Here is a 27,722-nt window from a genome sequence, read left to right on the forward strand (position 1 = left end):
CAGGGATGATGGGAATTGTAGTCTCAAAACCTCTGGAGGGCCGAGGTTGAGGAAGCCTGAACTATAGTAATTATAACTAAATTTCCAACCAGGTTCTCTTCCAGATCTGCCTGGAGATGGCAGGGATTGAACCCAGGAAATTCTGCATGCCAAGCAGATGCACTGCCACTGAACCATGGCCCTTCATGACAGATGCCATTTGAGAAGGCCCAAGTTGGCTCCGCAAACATCAGGGACACAGACTGCCCTGAAGAGGGTCAGCCAGAGACTCCAAACAAATGGACTGTTCTGGGTTTTTTTATATCACACATTAGACTTTGACCACAGATGTCCAATCCATCTGAAGCTGTGGAACCTGGCTTTAGGAGGTTCAAAGAGCAGCAGGGGACTGTTTGCAAAAGGGCTTTCAAAGAGCCCGGTTTTGGCCTCTGTAGTCCCAGCAATTGAGGGTTCAAAGTGCAGCAGCACCATCACCTGATATCATACTGGTGTCAGATGATTTGGCCTATCAGGGTCAGGGAAATAAGGATCCATTCCACTTGCCAGAAAACGTTCCCCATCCCTGCTGTAGGCACTTAACCCTGGCAGCTTTGTAGTGCTTGGCCATTGCGGTCTCTTTGTAAACAGGGTAAGAGCTTCCTTACACTAATTTAGGCTGCAATCCTATGCACACTGTTCCTTTGAATTCAGCGGTGCTTACTTCTGGGTAAACATGTATAGGCTTGAGCTGTCAGTTATCTGCACAACGCGGAGGAAAAGAGAATCAAATCCCGTCTGAAATAATTAGGAAACAATTTGCTGATTTGCCTAATGCAGGTAATTTGGACTCTCGTTTGTTTCCCTAATGTATTAGTTCTAAACATGTGAATATCTGTGTCCAGTTGAACAAGTTGAATAGATTTTGGAGGGAATAATAATAAGTATATTTTAAATACATATGCAGACACACAAATCATCTCAGGTTAATATCTGTGCTTTTAGAATGCAGAAACCAGCCCTTTGACCTTTGCATTCCAATTCCAGCATCTCCCTGAAGGGTAGAATGTGTGACTAAGAGGGGGGAAATATGCAAGGCATTTGCCTAATTTCAAAATTACAGTATGATATTGAACTGCACCAACCCATCTGCCTTAGTGCGCTGCAATACTTGAGATTCTTCTGGCCATATTCTATTCGGAATACCATTTTCCTGCTATGCTGTCTCTCTGCCCAGCCTACATCACAGAGCTGTTGTGAGGATGAAATGGAGAGGAGGTGAACAAGCATGAATGTCACATTGAGCTCCTTGGAGGGAAGGCAAGGAATATAAGTGTAATCATAATAAAATTAAAACAAACATTGGTTTAATGTGATGTGTGACTGGAGACAAGGGTGCTGCTGGAATAGAATAGATCCCATTTGCAGCTGGAGCGGGTGGGACTTGGACCACTCTAACATCTGGAGGGCCACAGCTTCCTCATCCCTGGTGCAAAATCACTTCTCCACAAACCCAAAGTGGGTGGGGAAATATTGGAAATGATGAGCTCAAAGGAGCCTGCCTGGTTCTGCTGGTGACTGCAGCAGACAGAGCGTGGTCCAAGCTCCACTGACCGCCTCATCAGTCCTGGCACACCTGTCTGCCCACCCATGTGAAAAGGAAGCAGCCTAGTTTTGTTTTTTTAAGGTATATCCCACCTTTGAAATGGGACGCGGGTGGCGCTGTGGGTTAAACCACAGAGCCCAGGACTTGCCAATCAGAAGGTCAGAGGTTTGAATCCCCACGACGGGGTGAGCTCCCATTGTTCGGTCTCTGTTCCTGCCAACCTAGCAGTTGGAAAGCACGTCAAAGTGCAAGTAGATAAATAGGTACCACTCCGGCGGAAAGGTAAACGGCATTTCCGTGCGCTGCTCTGGTTCGCCAGAAGAGGCTTAGTCATGCTGGCCACATGACCTGGAAGCTGTACACTGGCTCCCTTGGCCAATAAAGCGAGATGAGCGCCGCAACCCCAGAGTCGGTCAGGACTGGACCTAATGGTCAAGGGTCCCTTTACCTTTACCATTACCACCTTTGAAACAGGTAAAACAGGTGGTCTCCCATCCAGGTACCAACCAACAGCAAGCAACGCAACTGAGCCAGTGTCCTGGCAGCAACATCACTGCCATATATCGAGACTGGTCAGAGATGGGGCAGAGCAGTGAGTTTGGGGCAGCCCCTATTATACCCAGCAGAAATCCCCTTTGCACAATGAAGGAATAACTATGACCCTTCCCTACGACCACAAGATGGAGGGAGAAGAATTGCACCCACCAGGCCCAAGGATAGTTCTTTTGCATCTGTTCCAGGCCCTTCCCCGACTGAAGCCCTAGATGCAGGCCCTTCTTGACCTCCTTTCCCTAACTTACAAAGATTGGGAAAGAATTCCCATGGGTGCCACAGCAGTTCCAGAGTTGCTGGGAGCCATGGGAATTACAAATTACCATGGTTCCCACAAGTTTCCAGCACCTAAGGGAGGTGATGCTGTAGTACTCAGTGAGACTCCTCTACCTTAGCGACTGAGGCAAAGAAGGCATGGGATAGGTTTAGGCTGGCTGGTGCAGTGGGGTTAAGGTGGGTGGGAGTCATCTGCTGTATAAAGAGACAAGGTCCACCCCACAGGCTCCCTATCTCAAGGAGGAAAGCATCAGATACCAACCAGAAATTATTAAGCTCCCTAAATACAGAATGGTGCTGAGGATTGGTTCCTTTTCCCCTCTTCAGCCCCACAGTAAGTACTACCGGTAAATTGGGAAACTTCCAAGTCAAGAACCCTGTGCTTTGCTTGCTTCGAACAGCAGCCATGTGCAAAGCTCCAAAAATAATGATTATTGTTCTACTACTGCAAGAAATATATTAGCACAATACATAAAGCACGCATCTGTCAAAAGTGAACCACGGCGCCTATTGTGCAGATGCAAAGGTGAGAGCAGGCAAGCAAAATGAAATAGCACCCAATACAACGTTGGCAGATAATTGGATTAACTATGGAAACAAAACTGATTAAGGGGCCGTTAATCATGGTGTACAGGGCAGAGTTGCTTCAGAAGCAGATAAATGGGAGAGCCAGTAATCGATTTCCAAAAGGAGAGTTGCCAGGGATGCAGACTGCCACCTAATCCCAAAATATATTCTCATAACATGCAAGTGGTCTGGTCAATACTGGATAGCATTGCAACCTCCCTCCAGCTGCGTTACTGCTGCATACCAAGGGGAGGGGGACGAGGCAGTGGCAAGGTGGGTGCGGTGAAAACACACCAGCGGGAGGGCAGCATTGATTCCACCAGCGTGCCAACACTGCACCAACCTTACTGCCCCCCATCTCAGTATGAAGAAATGTCTCAGCTGGAGGTAGGCCAGGTGAGAGGTGCAGCACCACCTGTCTGCTACTGGGTCTGCAGGATCAAAATCTGTCCTGGAAGACAGTCCAGAAGCTATGGAACCATAAACAGCTTGTGACACAAGTACCTGAGGAAGCATCTTCCCCAGCACCAACAAACTCAAGACGTTTTGATCAGGAGGAGATGCTCTGCTGTCCATAACAGAAGCTAGAAGGGTGGTGGCAGGGCATTCTTGGTGGTAGCACCCTGTCTACAGAACTCCCTCCCAGGTGACATTTTGTTTTCCCCAACCACTGACATCTTCAAACAAAGGCTCAAGTTAATCCAGGCATCTGTAACATGAACTGTAGTGTTTGGGGCTCGTGGTTTTATAGTTATCTGTTGCTGCTTTTTATTTGTCTTGTTATTTCATTTGTATGGTATGGCCGGTCTAGTTTTCCACGTATGTTAGCCCATTCTTAGCTTCCATATGCAGGAAGTGGAAGTATAAAAGTATCAAATAAAGACATAAAGGTAAAGGGTAAAGGGGACCCGTGACCATTAGGTCCAGTTGTGACCGACTCTGGGGTTGCGGTGCTCATCTCACTTTATTGACCGAGGGAGCCGGCGTACAACTTCTGGGTCTTGTGGCCAGAATGACTAAGCCGCTTCTGGCGAACCAGAGCAGCGCATGGAAACGCCGTTTACCTTCCCACCAGAGCGGTACCTATTTATCTACTTGCACTTTGATGTGCTTTCAAACAGCTAGGTTGGAGGAGCAGGGACCGAGCAACGGGAGCTCACCCCATCACGGGGATTCAAACCGCTGACCTTCTGAGCGGCAAGTCCTAGGCTCTGTGGTTTAAGCCACAGCGCCACCTGCGTCATAGAAGTCATAGAAGCCTTTATTTTAATTCACCCATCCGCCTAAACTGCTAAGCCACCTGGCCAGGAGATTCCAGAGTGTAGCCCAGTTCAGATTTCTCATTTCCAGAAGAAGAACCAAACAGTGATCTAGGGATGGAATCCTACAGTCTCTGGAAGGCCATTGGGAAGAATGGCAGGATATAATTAGAAATGACAATGATAATGTTATACTGTTTAGCTGATCCCGTCCAGTCATCCTTGGGTGCCCCCTTCCAGTCATTACTCATCTGGAGGGGGCTATTCCAGTGAGGCTTTGAATCTAGTGGATCCCAAGCTCTCATCTTTAAGCATAGATCCTGGAATGGGTGTGGGAAGGGGAGAAGTATTTCAGCCTTTGCATAATAGGAAGTAAAAATGTTTTCTTTCCAAAATAATAATAATTACCAACTGATGGGAAGTGGAAGAGGGTCTATTCCTACCTTCCAACCCTGATGGTGCAAGTCTAGCAGGGCTTCAGATCTGCCTATCTGCCTGTCAGGGCGACTTTCTCCTCCCACTGAGCCTAAAGGACTGCTCTGTAACAAAGAGTCTTGCTGGCACCAAAAAGGCGAATAGATTTATTGCAGCACAACTATCGTCCCGCTTCACCAGATCCCAGATTATGAATGTTTATGCCGCCATCAATCATTTAATCTTAAAAGTGCCCAAAGGCTCTGTGTTGTTTTTGCTGCAAACACTGCTTTGTTTCTGCTGCAAAAAAAGTTGCTGCTTCTCTGGTAACGGGGATCCAGAACGTCTTTTCACGGGGAACGCCGGCGGTGTGGGTGGGTGGGAGAAGTTACATGGTAACAAATTTTGACACAGCCAAGGGATCACAGGTTCACTTGGCGAAAATGAGCTCCAAGCCCAGTGCCAACATCAAAAAATCCTTCACACAGGGCCGGAGTAGCAATGCCTGCCAACTGTGTGGACCAAGGATCCAGCTGATGATTCAGAGAGCCTCCTCCAAACTGAGACTGCCAAGTATGGAAACTGTGGTCGCCTTAATCAATACGACAAACCAGGGTAGGGAACCTCAGGTCAAGGGGCTAAATATAGCCCTCTAGGCCATGGGTAGGCAAACTAAGGCCCAGGGGCTGGATCCGACCCAATCGCCTTCTAAATCCGGCCCACGGATGGTCCAGGAATCAGTGTGTTTTACATGAGTACAATGTATCCTTTTATTTAAAATGCATCTCTGGGTTATTTGTGGGGCCTGCCTGGTGTTTTTACATGAGTAGAATGTGTGTTTTTATTTAAAATGCATCTTATTTGTGGGGCATAGGAATTTGTTCTCCCCCCCCCTTTCAAAATATAATCTGGCCCCCCACAAGGTCTGAGGGACAGTAGACTGGCCCCCTGCTGAAAAAGTTTGCTGATCCCTGCTCTAGGCCTCTCTATTTAGCCTTCAGAATTCTGTGCAGACCACACCCCTTCCCTGAAGACCACACCCCTTCCCTGAAGGGCACACCCCTCCCTGGTCCTGCTTCACACCCCAAGTGTTTTTGCCTGGGTTGGGATGTAATTCCTCTTATTTGCCTGGATGGAGGGCAGAGCAGGGTGTGTGTGTGTGTGTAGAAAGTAGCCTACTGTACAGTGGTGCCCCGCAAGACGAATGCCTCGCAAGACGGAAAACCCGCAAGACGAAAGGGTTTTCCGTCTGCAGAGGCGCTTCGCAAGACAAATTTCCCTATGGGCTTGCTTAGCAAGCCGAAAAATGACGAAAAAATTTGACTTTTTTTTCGCTCCAAAACCCCTTATTTTGAATCGCTAAGCTACTAAAAGCATTTTAGCAGCAAAACCGCTAATCTCCCAAGTGTTAAAAAGCCGTTTTTAGCCCTTTTTTAGCCAATAGTGCTAATAGCGCTACTCCGTCAATGGGCTTGCTTCGCAAGACGAAAAAACCGCAAGACGAAAAGACTCGCGGAACGGATTCTTTTCGTCTTGCGAGGCACCACTGTACAAAGGAAAAAAATGCATTGGTTGCTCTGTCCACTTCTGTCTTTGGCCCACCACTGCCGTGTGCCCCTCAGAAGGAAATGTAACCCTTGGGATCCAAAAGGTTCCCCGTCCCTGTGTCAAACTGTTGATCCTGCATGGAACAACATTAATACAAAAGCATCATTCAACATCCTGCACATAGAAGTTCTATTTCTTTGGCTCCTTGAAAATCAGCTGCCCATTCACAGAATCACAGAACCATAAAATCGTAGAGTTGGAAGGGACCCAAAGGGTCATCTAGTCCAACCCCCTGAAATGCAGGAATGTCACCTAAAGCATCCATGGCAGCCAGCCATCCAACCTCTGCTTTAAAACTTCCAAAGAAGGAGAGTCCACAACCTGCCAAGGGAGACTGTTCCTCCACTGTCAAACAGCTCTTACTGTCAGAATGTTTTTCCTGGTGTTTAGTCAGAATCTCCTTTATTGTAATTTGAAGCCATTGGTTCGAGTCCTACCCTCCGGAGCAGGAGAAAACAAGCTCACTCCATCTTCCATGTGACAGCCCTTGAGATATTTGAAGATGGCTATCGTATCTCCTCTCAGTCTCCTCTTCTCCATGTTAAATACACACAGCTCCTTCAACCGTTCCTCATAAGGCTTGACTTCCAGACCCTTGATGGCATAGCTGTCAACTTTTCCCTTTTCTTGTGAGGAATCCTATTCGGAATAAGGGAATTTCCCTTAAAAAGGGGGAAACGTTGACAGCTATGTGATGGTATTGTTCACCCTCCTCTGCACACATTCCAGCTTGTCGATATCCTTCTTAAATTGTGGTGCCCAGTCTTGAACATAGAATTCCAGATGTGGTGTCACAGGTTTCCCACTAATGGTCTAGAGATTCTGGACCAGTCTTCTAGAAACTGTCAGCATGTGACAGCAGCCACATCCTCGGAAATGGCTTCGACTGGCTGGCTAAACCAGGTGATGGTATAATTAATAATAATAATAATAATAATAATAATAATAATTTATTATTTGTACACCGCCCACTGGCTGGGTTTCCCCAGCCACTCTGGGCGGCTTCCACAGAGACCAAAAATACACTAAAATGTCACACATTAAAAACTTCCCTGAACAGGGCTGCCTTCAGATGTCTTCTGAATGTCAGGTAGTTGTTTATCGCTTTGACATCTGATGGAAGGGCATTCCACAGGGCGGGCGCCACTACCGAGAAGGCCCTCTGCCTGGTTCCCTGTAGCTTTGCTTCTCACAATGAGGGAACCACCAGAAGGCCCTCGGCGCTGGACCTCAGCGTCCGGGCAGAACGATGGGGGTGGAGACGCTCCTTCAGGTATACTGGGTATCAAACTCCTTCAGGTATACTGGTACCTGCTGGGTATCAAACCCTCAGTGAATTAGGAACTTCCCCTGTATGTGAAGACATGCTCTGGCAGATTGACTGGATGAGACCAACAGTGGGTCCAATGGTCAAGGAGGTGGTTTCTGTGTGAGCTGCAGAGGGGCAGATGGGGCTCATCAACCTGGGAAGGTAGCTCTTCTAGGAGAAGGTAAACTCTGACCCTAAACCTGTGCTGCCTTGAAGGATATCTTCGGAAGAAGAAAAGGCTCAGGAGTAAACCCTACACAAATCTAGAGTAGACTCCTTAAGAAGGTTGGATGGTATCTTTCACATCTCCTTCTGGCAACTCCTAGAGCAAAGCTGGTGCCAAACATATGGCTCTGCTTTTCTTTGGACCACATCAGTGATGCCAAGGGGGGGTTCTTGTCATCTGGGCAGCACAGGACCTCCATACGCACTGTCTAGGCTTGCACCATGAGGAGGTCACTTCGGTGCAGCTAATGCAGCAAAGACAACACGAGGTGCAGTCATCACTAGTAACGAGTCTCTGCAGCCACAGCAGGCGCTGCGATTCTCCAGTGGTTTGACTTCACCCCTGGAGGCACATTCCATTTTCTCTTGATGCAGACCAAAAACATTCTTCTCAACCAGGGTGAAGGGCCACCAAAGAGTTCAAAGAGGGAATACAAATGTTACCAAGAGTGCAAACTCTTAGCAGATGGTTTCCTTTTGCTGCTCTAATTACTGGGTTGCTATGTACTGACACGGGTTGCTATCAGAGAACCTGTTTATTGTACATTCATCTTGAGTGGTTTGCACAAAGTTTATGGGAAGGCTATACAAGACTGACAAACAGCCAAACATCCTTGCTGATTTATTTGCGGGGAGGCTCTTATTTGTTTCAGAAAATGGAGTTTGTTGCACAAGAACCCCACAACCACAACACAATTTTCCCATCCACAAAATTGTGAGGGGCTGGAAGCAGCGACTCTGAAGCAGTGATTGCCACCAGGATACTACAGCTCAATTGTATCAAAGAAGCGAAACAGAAGTAACTTGGAACTGTCTGCTGTTAGTCATGTCATGCTGTTAGAGATATCCTAGTCGTATTAAAACTGCTTAGAGATGTGAGGGCATTCAGGGAGCACAGAAACTACTTGCAACAAGAGCTCTTACTGTCAGAATGTTCCTGTGGCACCCCTCTAGTCACTGTTTTCCAGGATGACAAGGAACCATTAATGACTACTCTTTGGGTTTGGTCAGCCAACCAGCTACAAATCCACCTAACAGTTACCTCGCTCAACCCACATTTTAGCAGCTTCCTCGCAAGAATATCTTGGGAGACTTTGTCAAAAGCATGACTGAAATCAAGATACACTATGCCCACAGCATCCTCTTGATCCACCAAGCTTGCAACTCTATCAAAAAATGAATGTAAGTACAGCATTTTTCACTCCATAAGACACACCTGACCATAAGATGCACCTAGTTTTTAGAGGGGGAATGCATGGAAAAAAATATTCTTTAAAGTGAGCGCTGAGCAGAGCCTGTATGCATCCCAGGCTCTGCTCAGCACTCCCTTTCTCAAGCCGTGTGGAGCGTGTGTGCGGCGCTTGCTGGTTTTTCCCTGAGGAGGGAAAAGGGCAGCCCATCACTGACGGGCTGTCTTTCTCCCTCCTTAGGGAAAATTCCCCAAGAGCTGCACACACTCTCCGCGCGTCTCTTGGGGGTGTTTGCGAGAGGTGGGGGAAGGGACAGAGCTGCACACTCTGTCCCTTCACCCACCTCCCACAAGAGCCGTGCGCTAAGCCAGAAACCAGGACAGCAAGAAGGATCGCTGCATAGCAATCCCGCTTGCTGTCCTGGCTTATGGGATAACTGCGCGCAGCCTCACCTGGGATGTGGGATGAAGGCTCCCCCAAGAGCCACGCTCCCTTTAAAGCCCCCAAGAGCCGCACACACGCTCTTTAAAGGGAGCGCTGAGCAGAGCTTCCCATCTGCATTTGCTCCATAAGACGCACACACATTTCCCCTTACTTTTTAGGCGGGGGAAAGTGCATCTTATAGAGCGAAAAATACAGTAAATTGCCTCGAAGTAACACAGGTAGAAAAGGATTTGGGCCAATAGGGTACTTGCAAACCATAGGATATGGTTTTTGTTTGTGTGTGTGTTTTTTGTAAACACAGCCATGCTTTCACACTGAATTTGCACGAGGGCAAAACCCTGTATTTCTGAAGTGAGCAGCCCAATTTCCACATTTGCAGTTGACACCCACGCGCATCTGAGCAGACACCACCTTGAAGGGGCATGTCGTGTGTGTGTGTGTGTGTGTGTGTGTGTGTGTGTAAAGGGAAGATGGGGAACAGCACCTGCAGTTTTTATAGCAAACTGTATTTTTATAAAATGAAAAGCAGAGCAACCTATTGCCAGATTAATGGGGGCATCTTTTTCATCAGTCAAAAGGGGAAAGAATGCGGCTCAGTGGGCAGGGCTGCAGAGGATCTGTCAGGCATGCAGGAGGTCCCAGTTTCAACCCTTGCTTGGCGTCTCCAGAAAGGGCTGGGGAAATACCTTGACTGAAACCTGCTTATCTCCAATGCAATTTTAAAAATCTATTTGAAGTTGTTGAGAGTAGCCAAGAGGCACATGGGGGCAAGGTGTCATCTGTTTCTCATTAAGATCTGCATCAGGAGAGGCTGTGGAATTCCTGAGCTGGTGCCTAGATGAGATGGGAGGATAGATGAGGAAACTCCAGCCAAGATTGAATCCTGGCAGGATGGAGGCACTGTGGGCGAGTTGTCATACTTGAGAAATTGGTCAACTGCCAACCCTGGATGGGGTTGCTCTCCCACTGAAGGAGCAAGTTCACAGTCTGAGAGGGCTTCTGGATCAAGACCAGAAAACCTCAGTGGCTAGGAGTACCTTTCACCAGCTGTGGCCGGTGCAGCAACTATGGCTGTTCCTGGACTGAGAAACCTTGGCCACAGTAGTTTCATAGAATCACAGAGTTGGAAGAGACCACAAGGGGCATCGAGTCCAACCCCCTGCCAAGCAGGAACCACCATCAGACCACTCCGGACATATGGTTGTCAAGCCTCTGCTTAAAGACCTCCAAAGAAGGAGACTCCACCACACTCCTTGGCAGCAAATTCCACTGTCGAACAGCTCTTACTGTCAGGAAGTTCTTCCTAATGTTTAGGTAGAATCTTCTTTCTTCTAGTTTGGATCCATTGTTCTGTGTCCGCTTCTCTGGAGCAGTTTGGTTACTTCAAGACTGGATCAATGCAATGTGCTCTATGTGGGGCTTCCCTTGCACTTGATTCAGAAGCTGCAGTTTTTACAGAAGGCTGCAGCACGGTTGCTGGCATGAGTCAGAACCTGTCAGCATGTAACAACTCTGCTCAGAGATGTTTCTGCACTTGTTTCAGATGATCAGCCAAGTCTAAGGTGTTACTATTGGGACCAGTTTACCTGAAATACTGCCTCTGCCACTTCAATTTGCAGAACTGCCGCTGTTACAGATACCTCATAATACTCATCTCTGCATTTGTAAGAAACTGGTCTTTTAGTGTACAGCTTTTCACTTTGGAACTCCTTGCTGATTGACCCCAAGCAGGTGCCTTCACTGTGTGCTTTCCAGTTCCTGCTTAAAACATTTTTGTTTAAGCAAGCCTATCCAGACCTGCAGGATGTTGGCATGCATTTTAATCTGTTTTTAGCGTACTGTTCGTTTCCCTTAATTCCTGAATGTTTTAAATAATGCAGTTGTATTTAACCGTTTCTTACTGGCGATTTCACTCTTTCATTCTTTCTGTAAACTGTTTTGAAGTTTCGTTCCAATCAAGTGGTATATAAATCTTGTGGAAAATAAAGAAATATATAAAAAAATAACTCTCCTGGAAAGCCACTGGCGGTCAGAGTAGTCTGACTTAGTAAAGGTCAGTTTCCAAACTAAGGATTTCTATTTGTGCCACAGGACTTCTCTCCCCGCAAAACACATGTTGGGAGAGTGTAGTGGGAGGAGAGCAATAAAAGTGCCATTATGCAAGTTGAAATCTTTGTCCTGGCAGGACCATGACTTAGCGCTGTTTGGCATGCAACCCTATGTTCCTAATTAATTTAGCCAATTACGGCACTTAAGCAAACATTGCAACCCCAATGCATGCAAATGAGATGCTTGCTCATTATCCCCTTCATCAACGCCCAGTTTCAGAATGAAAGCACTGAAGAACACAAACCAACAAAATGCTCATGGACTAGCTAGATGCGGAGCTCAGAGCCAGGGAATTGGTGGTGGAACAATGATGAGTGGTCAGAGGGAGAAGACTGGGAAGAAGATGTGACAGGCGTTGAGAGGCTAACAGGGTATAGTGAGCAGGAAGAGTCTGGGGCAGACAGCAGTCCAGAATCAGAGGCAGGAAAGGAGGGGGCAAGGAGAGAGGGAGAGAGATGGGGCAGGCTGGTGAGGAAGCCAGGGAGTCCTGCTGCAACCAGCTCCCCTCCTCCCTGGTCTCCCAGGTCCAGAAGAGGTATGAAGAAGAAGGAGCAAAGGCAGGCAAAACAACAGAGCCTCAGATTGTTTGGGAAGGAACTGGGGGAGGAGGAGACTTAGGGAGCTGTGGGGAGGCAAGGACCTTCCATCCCCACAACTGCCTCATGGGGGGAAAGTTCTAGCAGGAAGAGTTGCTGTGCTCTGTAGGCCTGGCCTTGTTTCTTCAAACTTCACTGAAGCTGTGTGAGCTGTTGTTGACCTGCTCCTGTTACCTTCTCCTAACACCTGACATTAGATCATTACCACAACACAAAAGCAATCCTACACTGCACTGCAAATAATCTCTGAAATCAACGTAGGGGACAGGTAGCCCCCCAGATGTTGTTGGACTGGAGCGCCCATCATCCCTGCCCACTGGCCACGTTGGCTGAGGGGAGTTGGCTGAGGGGAATCCAACAACGTCTAGAAGGCTCATCCCTTCTTAAATGTAAGACACACCAACAACCATGCTAGAAAAGTATCCTTAAGTTAATCACATGACTTGCCATAATTGTGAAGTTTATGTTATTTTTTAGTTGCTGTTTCGTTAAGTTTTTTTAATAGATTGCAACTGTTTTATTGATAATTTGTTAATTGTTTTATATGATGTATGCTGTATTCACGATGTGCTGTTATGTTTTATTATGTTTTGGTTAATTATTGGTTGTAAGCCACTTTGAGGTTCATTTGAATGAAAAGTGGCATAGAAATGCAATTAATCAATCAAATCAAATCCCTTAAAGGTTTTTTTAGGACTTGTGTTCCATATTAATAATTCCATAACAATTCCATATTAATTATTAGGCAACCATGATAATGATAAGGAATGTATAAAACTTATGACTCTCATATATAATAATTATTACACATTCCATGATAATTATAAGGCGACCACGACAACGAATGACACTGCACAGTACCTTCCATGGCTCTCTTGAAGAAGACTTTGCAACTTCCACAGGTAAGGACTCCGTAATGGCAGCCCGAAGCTTCATCGCCGCAGATGAGGCAGATCTTCTGAGACAACGATTCAAAAGCATACTGAGGACTCTGGCCAGCATCTGCATCTGACCTGGAGAAAGGAAACAAAAATGAGAATAGAAATGCATCATGGGTAAGGCAGGAGAAATGGCAAGTCTTACTTTGCAACGGACAGCCAACGTTGCAAAGGCAGAGGTTTGGAGAGAAAAACATCCAAGTCCATAAGCACCAAAACAGTGGTCCTTCAACAGTTGTGAGGTCACCCCTATGCCAAAACTGGCAAGTGTGTTTCTCCCAGAAACTCCAGCAAGTGCAGAATGCTGCAGCCAGGCTCCTCACGGGGTCTCTGCCACGGGAGCATATTCACCCAGTGCTTTTCCAGCTGCACTGGCTCCCGGTGGAGTACAGGGTCAGATTTAAGGTGCTGGTTTTGACCTTTAAAGCCCTTCACGGCCTAGGACCCTCGTACCTACGGGACCGCCTCTCCTGGTATGCCCCACGGAGAGCCTCAAGGTCCATAAATAGCAACACCCTAGTAGTCCCGGGCCCTAAGGAAGTTAGATTAGCCTCAACCAGAGCCAGGGCCTTTTCAACACTGGCTCTGGCCTGGTGGAACGCTCTGCCTCATGAGACCAGGGCCCTGCAGGATCTGGTTTCTTTCCGCAGGGCCTGTAAGACAGAGTTGTTCCGCCTGGCCTTTGGTTTGGAACCAATTTGATTCCTTCCCCCTCTCTTTTTTCTTTTTCCTTTCTCCTCCTGTGATGAGGCTGCATTTTTATGTTTTAATGTTTCAATATTTTAATGTTGTATTTTAATCTTGTTTTTAAGTTGTATTCATTCAACTTGTTTTTATTATTGGTTGTTAGCCGCCCTGAGCCCGGCCTTGGCTTGGGAGGGCAGGGTATAAATAAAAATTATTATTATTATTATTATTATTAAATGCAGGTCCGCCTCCATCAATTACCTATAAAGTGCCGGAGGTCCGATTTTACGAACAAAAACAAGGCCCTCAAACCACCTACAGACTGTCTCCCTACAGCAGGTTGGGGAACGTCCAGCACTCCAGATGTTTCTGAACAAGTGTGTCCAATGGCCAGCGATCCTGGGAGTTGTAGTTTGGCGACATCTGATGTGCCAAAAGGTTCCCCTTGCCTGCCCTCTGGTCTGTCACTCATGATGCTCATCTGGTACAGTTGTTGTTGTTTAGTCGTTCAGTCGTGTCCGACTCTTCGTGACCCCATGGACCAGAGCACGCCAGGCACTCCTGTCTTCCACTGCCACCCGCAGTTTGGTCAGATTCATGTTTGTAGCTTCGAGAACACTGTCTAACCATCTTGTCCTCTGTCGTCCCCTTCTCCTTGTGCCCTCCATCTTTCCCAACATCAGGGTCTTTTCCAGTGAGTCTTCTCTTCTCATGAGGTGGCCAAAGTATTGGAGCCTCAGCTTCACGATCTGTCCTTCCAGTGAGCACTCAGGGCTGATTTCCTTAAGAATGGATAGGTTTGATCTTCTTGCAGTCCATGGGACTCTCAAGAGTCTCCTCCAGCACCATAATTCAAAAGCGTCAATTCTTCGGCGATCAGCCTTCTTTATGGTCCAGCTCTCACTTCCATACATCACTACTGGGAAAACCATAGCTTTTACTATACGGACCTTTGTTGACAAGGTGATGTCTCTACTTTTTAAGATGCTGTCTAGGTTTGTCATTGCTTTCCTCCCAAGAAGCAGGCGTCTCTTCTAAATCCAGCTTGCACTTCTGGGAGTTCTTGGTCCACATACTGCTTGAGCCTTCCTTGAAGAATTTTAAGCATAACCTTGCTAGCGTGTGAAATGAGTGCAATTGTGCGGTAGCTGGAGCATTCTTTAGCACTGCCCTTCTTTGGGATTGGGATGTAGATTGACCTTCTCCAATCCTCTGGCCACTGCTGAGTTTTCCAAACTTGCTGGCATATTGAGTGTAGCACCTTAACAGCATCAGCTTTCAAAATTTTAAATAGTTCAGCTGGAATACCATCACTTCCACTGGCCTTGTTATTTGCAATGCTTTCTAAGGCCCATTTGACTTCACTCTCCAGAATGTCTGGCTCAAGGTCAGCAACCATGCTACCTGGGGTGTACAAAGACATCCATATCTTTCTGGTATAATTCCTCTGTGTATTCTTGCCACCTCTTCTTGATGTCTTCTGCTTCTGTTAGGTCCTTACCACTTTTGTCCTTTATTATGGTAATCTTTGAACGAAATGTTCCTTTCATATCTCCAATTTTCTTGAACAGATCTCTGGTTCTTCCCATTCTGTTGTTTTCCTCTATTTCTTTGCATTGCTCATTTAAGAAGGCCTTCTTATCTCTCCTTGCTATTTTTTGGAATTCTGCATTCAATTTCCTGTATCTTTCTCTATCTCCCTCGCATTTTGCTTGCCTTCTCTCCCCCGCTATTTGTAAGGCCTCATTGGACAGCCACTTTGCTTTCTTGCATTTCCTTTTCATTGGGATGGTTTTCGTTGCTGCCTCCTGTATAATGTTTCAAGCCTCCATCCATAGTTCTTCAGGCACTCTGTCCAGCAAATCTAAATCCTTAAACCTGTTCCTCACTTCCACTGTGTATTCATAAGGGATTTGGTTTAGATTGTATCTTACCAGCCCAGTGGTTTTTCCTACTTTCTTCAGTTTAAGCTTGAATTTTGCTATAAGAAGCTGATGATCTGAGCCACAGTCAGCTCCAGGTCTTGTTTTTGCTGACTGTATAGAGCTTCTCCATCTTTGGCTGCAGAGAATATAATCAATCTGATTTCGATGCTGCCCATCTGGTGATGTCCATGTGTAGAGTCGTCTCTGGTGTTGTTGGAAAAGAGTGTTTGTGATGACCAGCTTGTTCTCTTGACAGAACTCTATTAGCCTTTGCCCTGCTTCGTTTTGAATTCCAAGACCAAATTTGCCAGTTGTTCCTTTTATCTCTTGATTCCCTACTTTAGCATTCCAATCCCCTATAATGAGAAGAACATCCTTCTTTGGTGTCACTTCTATAAGGTGTTGTAAGTCTTCATAGAATTGGTCAATTTCAGTTTCTTCAGCACCAGTAGTTGGTGCATAAACTTGGATTATTGTTATGTTAAAAGGTCTGCCTTGGATTCGTATCAAGATCATTCTATCATTTTTGAGATTGCATCCCAGTACAGCTTTCGCCACTCTTTTGTTGACTATGAGGGCCACTCCATTTCTTTTGCGGGTTTCTTGCCCACAGTAGTAGATATGATGGTCATCCGAACTGAATTCGCCCATTCCCGTCCATTTTAGTTCACTGATGCCCAGGATGTCAATATTTATTCTTGCCATCTCATTTTTGACCACATCCAACTTACCCAGGTTCATGGTTCTTACATTCCAGGTTCCTATGCAATATTTTTCTTTACAGCATTGGACTTTCCTTTCGCTTCCAGGCATATCCGCAACTGAGCGTCCTTTCGGCTTTGGCCCAGCCGCTTCATCAGCTCTGGATCTACTTGTACTTGTCCTCCGCTCTTCCCCAGTAGCATGTTGGACGCCTTCCGACCTGAGGGGCTCATCTTCCAGCGTCATAACTTTTATATGCCTGTTGTCTTTGTCCATGGAGTTTTCTTGGCAGGGATACTGGAGTGGCTTGCCGGTTCCTGCTCCAGGTGGATCACGTTTGGTCAAAACACTCCACTATGACCTGTTCATTTTGGGTGCCCTGCTCGGCATAGTTCATAGCTTCTCTGAGTTCTTCAAGCCCCTTCGCCACGGCAAGGCAGTGATCCATGAAGGGGTCTGGTACAGTACCTCCTACTAGATGTGAGCCAAGTGGAGGGAAAGCACCAGGGGAGGAGAGATTTATGGAAGGTAAGATGAAGATGGGGGGGGGAGAAACCCCTCACCTGTGCAGCCGATTAACATTGAAAACTGCACTGTTCCCCACATGCTGCTGACATGTGTGCTATCCACTATTGGTGTGGGGAACCTTTGGTCTTTGAGATGTTGCTGAACTTATTTGTGCTGTTATCTTCCTCACTGGGTCATGCAAACCACAATTTTGAATAATGCTCTGTATAGCGTTAGGTAGGGGGTGCCAGGGATGAATTTGTGGAACCATGGGGATAGTTGCTGAAGAGATTTGGGGCCACCGTTATACAGATTTACAGTGGTACCTTGGGTTAAGAACTTAATTCGTTCTAGAGGTCTGTTCTTAACCTGAAGCACCACTTTAGCTAATGGGGCCTCCTGCTGCCACTGCGCCGCCACTGCACGATTTCTGTTCTCATCCTGAAGCAAAGTTCTTAACCCGAGGTACTATTTCTGGGGTAGCGGAGTCTGTAACCTGAAGCGTCTGTAACCTGAAGCGTCTGCAACCCGAGGTACCACTGTATAGATGCTTATAGATTCTAAAAATTTTAAGTTTATAAACATATAGCACACTTGCATTTGTCTGTCCTGAATTTCCCTCTGCTGAGTTCCATTTAATGACCCCCACCCAGCATCGAAGAGGGAGAAAAACTTCTCTGTACAGTGGTACCTCAGGTTAAGTACTTAATTCGTTCCGGAGGTCCGTACTTAACCTGAAACTGTTCTTAACCTGAAGCACCACTTTAGCTAATGGGTGCCGCGCCTCCAGAGCCTGATTTCTGTTCTCATCCTGAAGCAAAGTTCTTAACCTGAAGCACTATTTCTGGGTTAGTGGAGTCTGTAACCTGAAGCATATGTAACCTGAAGCGTATGTAACCTGAGGTACCACTGTATCCATTTTCTATGCACCGTGCATCGTTTCATAAACCAAAATGTTTCCTCCTTCGTTCTGTTACAGTAACGCAACACCAAACCAAAACTGCCTCAAAAATTAAGCACTCCTGAACTTTGCACTCCTGCTGATTAAAAGAAAAGCCTGCCCCCACATGGAGCAAAACCCACTTCAGCCTCACCAAGTTGTATTACCCAAAAGGCAATTCCGCTTTTAAAATGCTCTCAGTGAACAACATACAAAAGCGCTCGCTCCACCAAGCAGTGGCAGAGCACATGAGGCAACAGGCGCACACACAGGGTCTGTGTCCCTTTGGCAGTGATGGATTTCCATATAAGCTAAACAAGCTATAGCTTAGGGTTTCCACTCTCTTGGGGGCCCCAAAAAATTTTATAGGAGAAAATAACTGGGTGTACATTTCCAAAATATAAGATTTTAAAAAAACAATAAAATAAAAGCTACATAAAGCAGCAGTGTTTTGTGTTGTCCTATTAGGTCCATAAATTACCATATACAGTGGTTCCTCGGGTTAAGTACTTAATTCGTTCGGGAGGTCCGTTCTTAACCTGAAGCACCACTTTAGCTAATGGGGCCTCCTGCTGCTGCCGCGCCGCCGGAGCCCGATTTCTGTTCTCATCCTGAAGCAAAGTTCTTAACCTGAAGCACTATTTCTGGGTTAGCGGAGTCTGTAACCTGAAGCGTATGTGACCTGAAGCGTATGTAACCCGAGGGTCCACTGTACCATATATTCCACACAAAAAACAGTGACAATTTGTTGTTGACAAAGGACAGCTGGACATATAAAGGACCCCATTACCTTCAGCAGCTTAGGGCAAGCATAGGCAAACTCGGCCCTCCAGATGTTTGGGGACTACAACTCCTGTCACCCCTGACCACCGGTCCTGTTAGCTAGGGATGATGGGAGTTGTAGTCCCAAAACATCTGGAGGGCCGAGTTTGCCTATGCCTGGCTTAGGGCCTCATCAAAGCTAAATCCAGCCCTGCCCTTTGGAGAATAGAAGATGCAGCGGAGACTGCCGTGCTTTAAGAAATAGGGTTTGTCCACCAATTTACACCTTCCGTCTCCATGGAAGAAGTCCAGACCTTACAGTATGCACATTTTCAGAGGCACAAGTACCCTTCAAGCTGCTCCCCTCAAAGATGGAGCCCAGCCTCTACCCCCTCCTTCTTCCTCCTCCCAGGAATCCCTGCTTCAAAGCTCCATTTCCTGCCCCCTCAAACACACAGTTACCTTTGTGCCACCTGACTCCCCAGGCCAAAGGATGCATCTATCAACACCTTTTTTAAAAAAATAACGCTAACAGATTTGCTCTTCACCCAGCCATCCAGGCTGGTTTGCATAACCCGCACAGGAATTCCCTCGTCTGGCACAATTCTATATTATCCATATCCCAAAATCCTAGCATTTATTCGTTCCTAGTTTTTAGGGGGACACCCCCCTGCCTCCTCCCCCCACCACCACCGTTCTATAAGCAATACATTCTATAGCCCAAGTCATCACCCAGTTTAACATAAGCACCCTCAAGTGAGATGTTTGGGTCTCCCCAGCCAAAGATGCACGAAATGGTGTCTTCCAGGGAGGGCTGGCAGGAGTAACGTCGCTGACCAAAAAACGACCGCATCCTGTCCTCCACCCACCCACTCACCCACCCCCTGCTTCCTCATGGAAGCGCCACGTTGCACCTCCTTCCTCTCATTAGTAATGAAATATCGCTGTTGTGAAGAAACCTCAAATTAATCAAGCCCTGAGAGATCACACCATTTACCAACTTCAATGGAACTTCATCTGAGCTGACCACAAGCAGGCTGGGGGCTGAGTATTGCACAATCTACTTTTGCATGCAGCTTTCCAGTGCGCTTTGATGTTGCCTTCCTTTATAGCCTAGTTTCAAATCATAGAACCTTTTAAGAATATATTCTCCACCAGCAAGAAGCAGAAGGGAAGCAGCTTCGTCGGTGCGGCTATCTGCTGGCGTATACCTAATGTCCGTGCATTTAATATCCATCGGTGGTAGGCTTCTCTTTGTGTCACTTTTCCAGCTGGATTCAAGAACTTTGCTAGTGTAATAACTTTTCAACATTCTTAGCTTCGTGGTTTCTGGTAGTGTCTGATACACAGATTTCTAGCATTTATTGCATGTTAAGGACGAATATTGTATTTTTCCTTGTCAGCCGGGAAATGTGCATTTTTGAATTTGAGGTTTTGTGGGAGTACCAGCTAGCAGACTTCTGAAGTGCTCTATCAGGTATTCTTCAGGTGCCCCTCCTCTACGTGTTAATGTTAAATTTCTAACAAAGGCATAGCAATCAGCTAGCTGCACCTGTTTGAATGGTGAGATTTATCGGCTACAATGCTCCGTTATCAGACAAAGCAGTTTTAAGATAAGTTTTGTGGGGTTTAAATGATGCATGGTTTGTCAATCACTGCGAACTCTGAAAAGCGTTCCGGCAATGAACCGCTGTTTATTTACAAACAGTAACTGAAATTCTGAAAACCACCGTTTTGAGGGGAAGCGACATTTGTTACAATTTGAATAATTATTTGGGGGGAACAGAGAGAATGTGTTTTCAATTGTTACATTTTGCTCACATTGTAGAAACTCTGTCCATAAGTGGAAAAACTTAGTCTGAACGGAATGTAGATGTTTTTTGTTTGTGTAGTTTTAATTTGCTACTGGTTTCCCTCCCTTGCAACAAGCAGATCAGGTAGGTTTTGCTAAGGGACAGCGATTGGCCCATGAGACTAACTGAATACTCTAAGTGACTCAAACAAGCTTCCGATAGGGAGCAAAACACATTTCAATTTGCTTTTTGCTTTTTTTTAAAAAAAAAGAAAGGAAATGTCAAAGAGAAGCAGCGAAAGTATTATTTCAAAGAGGACTAATGCATAGCAGTTAAGTGGCACTCTGGAAAGTGAAACCATTGTGCAGGGCAGTAAGAGGCTGTAATTATTAGTGCCCTGTATTTCAAATATGTGTTTAAATCAGTACAATCATAGACTTGTTTACTCAGCTATCGCATATCAGTGGGGAATAATTGCCAGTGATTTTAATGCAGCTAAAGCAGTGCAATTAGCTATAATGAAAATCAGCGCAACGGAATATGATGATTCGCACTCTGTCCTACCAGGCCCTCCCCCTGTTCTGCTCCACTGAAGGAGCCGATCACAGGACTGTGTGTAAGTTGTAGAGCTGCAAGCTTTAAATGGTTGATTAATCAGTTTATGAACCCTGATTGCTCCAGTTAAAAGGGAGAGGAAAGACCCTTGCTCGAGGCTTTGGAAAGCCAGTGCCAGCCAGCTAGCTTCGGTAAGCAGTACTCATAAACAACACCCCATGCCCGCCCTTCTGTCTCAGGTGGGGCTGCTTAAATCACGAAGTCAATGAGTTCAATGCATTTTTAAAATTATTTCGACAGTGCAGATATTTCACAGAGCAGAAAAGCAAAATATTGAATAGAGTTTTTCGGAAGGGTTTATTTACAAAACCTATCAGTTTTCTGAAACTTCTTTCTAGATCTGCAGAAGGCACCCATGTTGCAGCTTTCTGAACAGATGATTTTACAATGGACTTCTTAGTGGAAAGATGAGAGATCGGACTCAGTACTCAGATGATAAGGGAGTCAGAGTTTTTTCTCTCTTTCTTTTTAAAAAGAATACCGTTATTTATTTGCACGATTTACATGCTGTTTAAACCCAACCGTCCCTAAACCGCGCACAAAGAGTGCCGCACAAGGAAAACAAAGTAAGTCGAAACTATAATATCACCTATGTTTGCAACAGCCCCCTCAATTCCTATTTTTAGAAAGCTACCACGGGGCGGAACTTTGATCAAGCCCCCACAACACCTTTTTGGCCATAGTTGGAACACTGATTCACCTCAAAAATTATCTCACTGGCCCTAATAATTTTGCCAAGCTCCACCTAAACGTCACTTTTTATAGCAAAAACAAAAACTCTTCCTCCCCCCCCCCCCCGCCGCCCCAAATAGGGACTGTAAAAACTCCTACCTTAGATAACTCAGATAGGGCGTGAAGAACTGAGGCAAGCCGTCTCTGAGGCCGGCGAACTGCTGCGGAGCGTGCAAGGCAAGCGGCTGGTAGATGACCGGAGGCTGCGCGCCCGACGTGGAGGGCAAACTGAGGCTGTCCCTCTGCGCCCCGCAGCTGGTGGAGGCTTTGCAAGGCGCTGGTCCGTATGGGCCACCGGGGGCGGCGTCTGCAGCAGCAGCTGCAGCCTCTGCTTTGTAGAGAAAGGACTCGAACGAGGAACAGGGCGCCTCGGGAATGCCGCCCGTGCTATTCTTGGGCAGAGGAGGAAGCGCACTTGGAACCACGCTCGGAGGCGCGTAGTCTGGGCAAGGCATCGCTGGCGCTGGTGCTCCTGCTGCTGCTGCTGCTGCTGCTGCCGTCGGCGGCGGCAAACTTTTGGCAGCCGAGTAAGAGCCACTGCCACTGCCACTGCCACTGCCACTGCCGCTGCCGCGGCCGCCGCTGTTCTTAGCCGCCGCAACCACCAGGCTTTCTTCCTTGATCCTGAGGTTGCGCTGAAAATCCGCGACGGAGCCGAACGCGTAAGGCGGCTGCGGCGGCAGCCCGTCTCTGGCGGAGTAAATGTGGTTTGTAAAATCCTGGAGGGTGCAACCGGACGGCGAGAGCGGGGTGCTCGCCTGCACGCCGAAGGGGACCATGTCCTCGTACTCGTCCACGTCCAGCAACTGCCGGGTCCTGGCGGCTACGTACGCCTGGTTGAGAGGGAGGATGGGCAGGTTGAACAGGCCGTGGGTGCTGGGCTGGTCAGCTGCCGCGACGCCCGGGTGCCCCTCGGACGAAGCCTGGTTGCCGCCGCTGGAGGCGGAGGCGGCGGCGCCGTCCGATTCCTGCTCCGTCGAGCTCCGCTTTGCGAAGCCCTGCTCCTCCCTGGAAAACGCCGAGGCGGCGGATCCTGGCGCCTTGCCCTTCGGACTATTGAAAGGAGGCCCGTCCGCATCTTTGAATGTCTTCCAGTGGGAAGAAGAGGCGACAACCGGAGAAGGTGACGTCGGCGCCGGAGGCAGCGAAGAGGCGTTTGCTGGCGCGTCCTCGACTTGCCCGTCGGGGCGGCGGCTCATCTGCGCGCCGGAGAACTCGGGGATGTCCGAGCCAAAGAAAGGCCACGTCGAGGGGCTCTCCGTGTTGCCTTGGCTGGAGGAGGGGGCCAGGAAAGTGTCCAGGACCCGGTCCAAGACGTCCACTGGGGATCCGCAGCCGTCCCGGAGCGAGGAGGAATCGTCGCCTTTCCTCTCTCCCGCCTCCTCATTCGGGGGGCACGACTGCTGCTCGTGGTCGTCTTCGTCTTCTTCTTCCCTCTCCTCCTCGTCCTCTTCTTCCTCCTCGTCGCTGCTTCTGGGATACAGCAGCCCGTCCAGAGACAGGTCTATGGCTTCCACCGTCTCCCGTCGGGCAAAGGGGCCGCGATCGGAGAGCAGGGGCGCCTGAAGAAGGTCCGCTCGATCGCGGATCACGGTGGCGGAAGCAGACAGCTCCCTGGCATCCGCCTTCGTTTTCATTTCGCTTATGAGTAACCCTGAAGTTCGACGGGGCGGGCAAACGGATCCGAAAGTAGCGGCGGCGGTGGTGGTGGTGCGGCTCGGCAGCTAAGCAGTGAGGGCACCGGCCTCTCCGAGGCTCCCTTTGCACATCTTGATTCCCCGTCGGGCGGTATTTGGATTCTCCTCTGTCAAATTCGCCCGGCGTGGCTCAGCGCCAGCTGCTGCACTTCTCCTGTGGGAGAGGAGGCAACGTAACTCCAGCTCTGTTTCCTCCCAGGAAGAGAAGAGGGCTTGGAGGAGAATCCGCGCCGAGGCGAGCTCGCAGAAGTTTCCCAACGCTGCTTTGCATCCAGCCGCCGCTCTGCTTTTGCAAGCGGACCTCTGTGCTGAGGTGCCTCGAACTCTCTGCACACAGACACACACGCCCCCAAACCACACCCCCTTTGTAGCTGTATTTTGCGAAGGCAGAGCCCAGATGGCAGCAGGTGCTGCAACAAGTGGGGGCGGGGGGAGCGCACGAGGCGCCGTGCAGAGCTCGGGACAGTCTGCTGCAGCCGCGTCGTGAATAAAATAAGATAAAAATCCCTACCCTCCGGGCAGGGCGCAACTAGGGCTCCACGCGTCGGTCCCCTGCGCGCCTGGGGTTGGGAGACGAGGGAATTTCTCCTTTCCCCTCCCCTCCGGTGCGGACGTTCCCTCTGACCTCGGGGTGCAGATGCGTAATTGCGCGCGCGCGCTCTCTCCCTCGCTTGCCTGCACCGGTCCGCCGAGCAACAGGCAGCCAAAGGGGTCAGCCCAAACCCGGCGACCTGCGTTGGGAATGAGGGTCAGCAAACTGCTGGAACTCCTTCCACCCACCCCGGTCCTGCCAGCCTGCCTGCCTGCCTGCCTGCAGATGAGCCCGAGCTCCGCGCTGCCTCCTGGTGGCCAAGCCCTGGTTCTGGGCTTTGGACGCGCTGGCTGCCAACGAAGGTGCACGGATCCCGCAGACTCTGGGTCCTGCTCCCTTCTAGCTCCTCCTCCTCCTCCTGGTGATCTCCGCACATGCACACAGTCGTTAGCTGTTTCCCCTACCCACTCCCCCCCCCCAACTCTCTTTTCTGCATCTCCAGGATATGGGGGTTCTTCTTAGAAACCCACTGTGGCAGCCACTCCAGTATCAGGGCAGTGCAAGGTTCCAGAGGGTTTCAGGCGCTTTGCCCAGCGTTTGCTTTCCTTGGAAAGAAGCAAGGGAAAAATATATATATATTGCCCTGCTGTGCATAGAGAACCCTTGTTTGTAAAGTTGTGGGATCAAAGTTCATTACACTAATGCACTGTTAAGAAATGCAGAAATATAAAAGGATTAAACAGGCAAGGTCCTCTGTTGCAATTTGCAATATCTCATCTGGGATGAGATGGATTGAGATGGATTGTGAGATGAAGGCAGAGATGGATTGTGTGTCAGCCTTGCAAGTATATGGCATGAGTTAATGCAATAGTGAATAATTATTAGGAAACTGGTTAGTAATACATACTGGCGGAGGAAGGGAGTGCGGCGGGTGCCCTGCCCTGGATGCACAACATGTGCACAACGCTCCAGGTGTCAGAGCAGCTGGCTCCACCTCTGGTAATAGATCATGAGAATTTTGATTTCTCAGGTCTTTATGTGTGCCTTATTATATCCTGCACATGCACAAAACAAAAACAATTTTTTTTAAAAAAAGAACTTACATGACAGTAAATAAACTAGTTTTCTGCAGCATGAAATTTGTCTATCTGCAGGTGGAGTCATACTTTTCTGTTAGAAACAGAACCAATCAAATTTATAAGATTGAAGTTGTTCCACTAGGGCAAGAAACTTCCTCTCCCTGATCTCCCCCTCTGCAAATCTGCGGTGGATTGTTGGGGTGATTTAAGGGGCTGTGTGCTGTTGAAAGTGGTACCTCTGGGTCGTGTTTTCCCTTTGCCTTTTTATGATGTGCAGTGAAAACTTTCCTTATGTCTTATGCCATCATGTTGTGCACTTCCTCCAATTCCGCCAGCGACAGAAAAAAGAGGAAAGAGACTGGAGAACATACATTGTATACTTCACTATACCTTGTTGCAAGGAAGCCCTTGATGCGAAACAGCCATTTGCAGTCCAGACATTAGTCCTACATGTGGACAGCTGTATTATAAGCCCTGAGACATTGCCGGGCTTGGGCTTGGATTGGCAGTCTGTGGTCAATGAGGAGAGGGAGGAGAAGGATCAAATGGGGGCTGAGAACAGGGAACAGAGGCTGGAAGGGGTAGGAGTCTAGATGGGGAGGCAGGAATTATCCTGGGGAGAGGATAATACCGAGTGGAGTCTGGGGAGGGTATCAACCAACCTTTGTAAACAGCGGAAGTGGACTCAGAAGGGCCCAGGAAGTGCTTCTTCCACCAGGAACACACTCAACATATTCCATAGACACCTGCATCCTTGACATTCCCAAAAGGCAGAGGGAGTAAGCTTGCCCTCCGCATTAAAAGCTTGGTGTGTCAGCGTTTTGGGACAACTTCATTGTTTCCATGCAGTTCTGAATGCCCTGCTCTAATCTTGGACTTCTTAAACCCAGATTCCTGCTTCTAGCTTAGCCAGTCACACTGTTCCTGTTGCCTATGTTAATTCACACTGTAATGGAGAATGCTTCGCTTACCTAAGTTAAACTTTTTAAAGCCTACAATTCATTCTTATCATGAAGTTGCACATCTACATGATGGACTCAACAACTAGCTGATTCAACCAACTTAGCATGTGAATTCTCTGCAGTACGATCTGGAGTGTGAGTGTCATTGGGCATTTCCTGAATGTTGCCATTTTCCAGGGGCAATTAGTGGATTTTCTACTAAAGGTAAAGGTAAAAGGACCCCTGACTATTAGGTCCAGTCATGACCGACTCTGGGGTTGTGGCGCTCATCTTGCTTTATTGGCTGAGGGAGCCGGCGTTTGTCCGCAGACAGCTTCCGGATCATGTGGCCAGCATGACTTAGCCGCTTCTGGCAAACCAGAGCAGAGTACGGAAACACCATTTACCTTCCCGCTGGAGCGGTACCTAATTATCTACTTGTACTTTGTACTACTTGTAGTTTGACGTGCTTTCGAACTGCTAGGTTGGCAGGAGCAGGGACCAAGCAACGGGAGCTCACCCTGTTGCGGGGATTCGAACCACCGACCTTCTGATTGGCAAGTCCTAGGCTCTGTGGTTTAACCCACAGCGCCACCTGCATCACTGGATTTTCTACTCTTGCACAACAAACCCACTCGCCCCAAAATGGACCTTTTTGCAAGGAAAGCAGCGGAAAAATGCAGCAGGAATTGTGGGGTAACAATTGAACGATATGTCATATAACCAGCCATAAACATATAAAAAGGAAAGCTCAATAAACAGCTGGTGTCATATAAACTCCCCGCGAATTTTGTACAAATAGATCTGGATGAATGCTCAAAAAACAGATTGTCTGGAAGCAACCACAGATTCTCCCTCCTACCTTTTAATAGTCGCTTTCATAGGGCTCTAGCCTGCCTCAGGCAAAGTTTATCGCTCTGTCTCCTGTAAATCATGTCCCAGATTTTTTAAGGGATACGTTGTGTGTTTGTATGGTATTCAACCAATTCAGTGGTTCAGTGGAATATGCCTAGCCTGAACCACAGACTTGGAGAGGAGACCACCAGACACTGAAGCACAATTCATTGAATGCCAGCTTCTGATACTTGTTTTCTCTGTCCAAAGACTTCTCCCATTTAGTTCCAGCAAAGGGGAGGTGGGCTGCTAGATCCGTGTTTCCCAACCGGGGGCCATAGGGCTCTCTGGGGGGACCCCAGGATATTCCAAGGGGGCCACAGGTAGACATTACATAAACGGGGGACATGAAGCTAGCAAGCCACAGAGGGAAGTGAGAAGAAAATAAATCATTTTTAAAAAGAATCCTGATTGGTTGGCTATCTGCTTAGCCAATCACAAGCAGGTAAGGGGGCGGCCCACCAGGTGGCAGCCAACCAGGGGGCGGCCGAGCCCTTCTTTTTGCCACATGCATTTTCTTGGCACAGTCCTGGTTTGTTTCCAGGGGAAAAGGGCGACCGCTGAGGCTCCCGTTTTGACCACTGCTTGTAGTTGCCACCAGTGCTGGGCCAGGTGGCAGCCTGGGCCTGACTCTGCAAGGTGTGGGGTACAATCCATCTCAGCGCCCAGCAGATTGGGGCCTTTGGATGTTGCCTACGGGCACAGGGCCTATCAGCAGCGCTGGCCTGGCTCTGCAAGGCATGGGGCAAAATCCACCCCAGCGCCTAGCTGAGCAGGGTCGTCTAGTTCTGCTGACTTTCATCCAGTAAATAACTAAGTGCCTACTCAGAAGAAAGCCACACTGAGT

General features: G+C 48.0%; 1 protein-coding gene across 1 annotated transcript in view; it reads right to left on the reverse strand.

The window, feature by feature from the left end:
• The window catches only part of PGR (progesterone receptor), a 58,886-nt gene extending 33,853 nt beyond the window's left edge, over positions 1 to 25,033 (reverse strand). The window contains exons 1-2 of the mRNA XM_083436281.1: positions 21,832 to 25,033; positions 12,993 to 13,144 (exon numbers count right to left, since the gene is read on the reverse strand). Of these exons, the coding sequence (XP_083292407.1) occupies positions 12,993 to 13,144; positions 21,832 to 23,369 (1,690 nt within the window). The 5' untranslated portion in view covers positions 23,370 to 25,033. The remainder of the gene's footprint in view (positions 1 to 12,992; positions 13,145 to 21,831) is intronic.
• Between the last annotated feature and the right edge of the window lie 2,689 nt (positions 25,034 to 27,722).

Source organism: Podarcis tiliguerta (genome assembly GCF_965153285.1).
Source record: "Podarcis tiliguerta genome assembly, chromosome: 4".
Taxonomy (NCBI): Eukaryota; Metazoa; Chordata; class Lepidosauria; order Squamata; family Lacertidae; genus Podarcis; species Podarcis tiliguerta.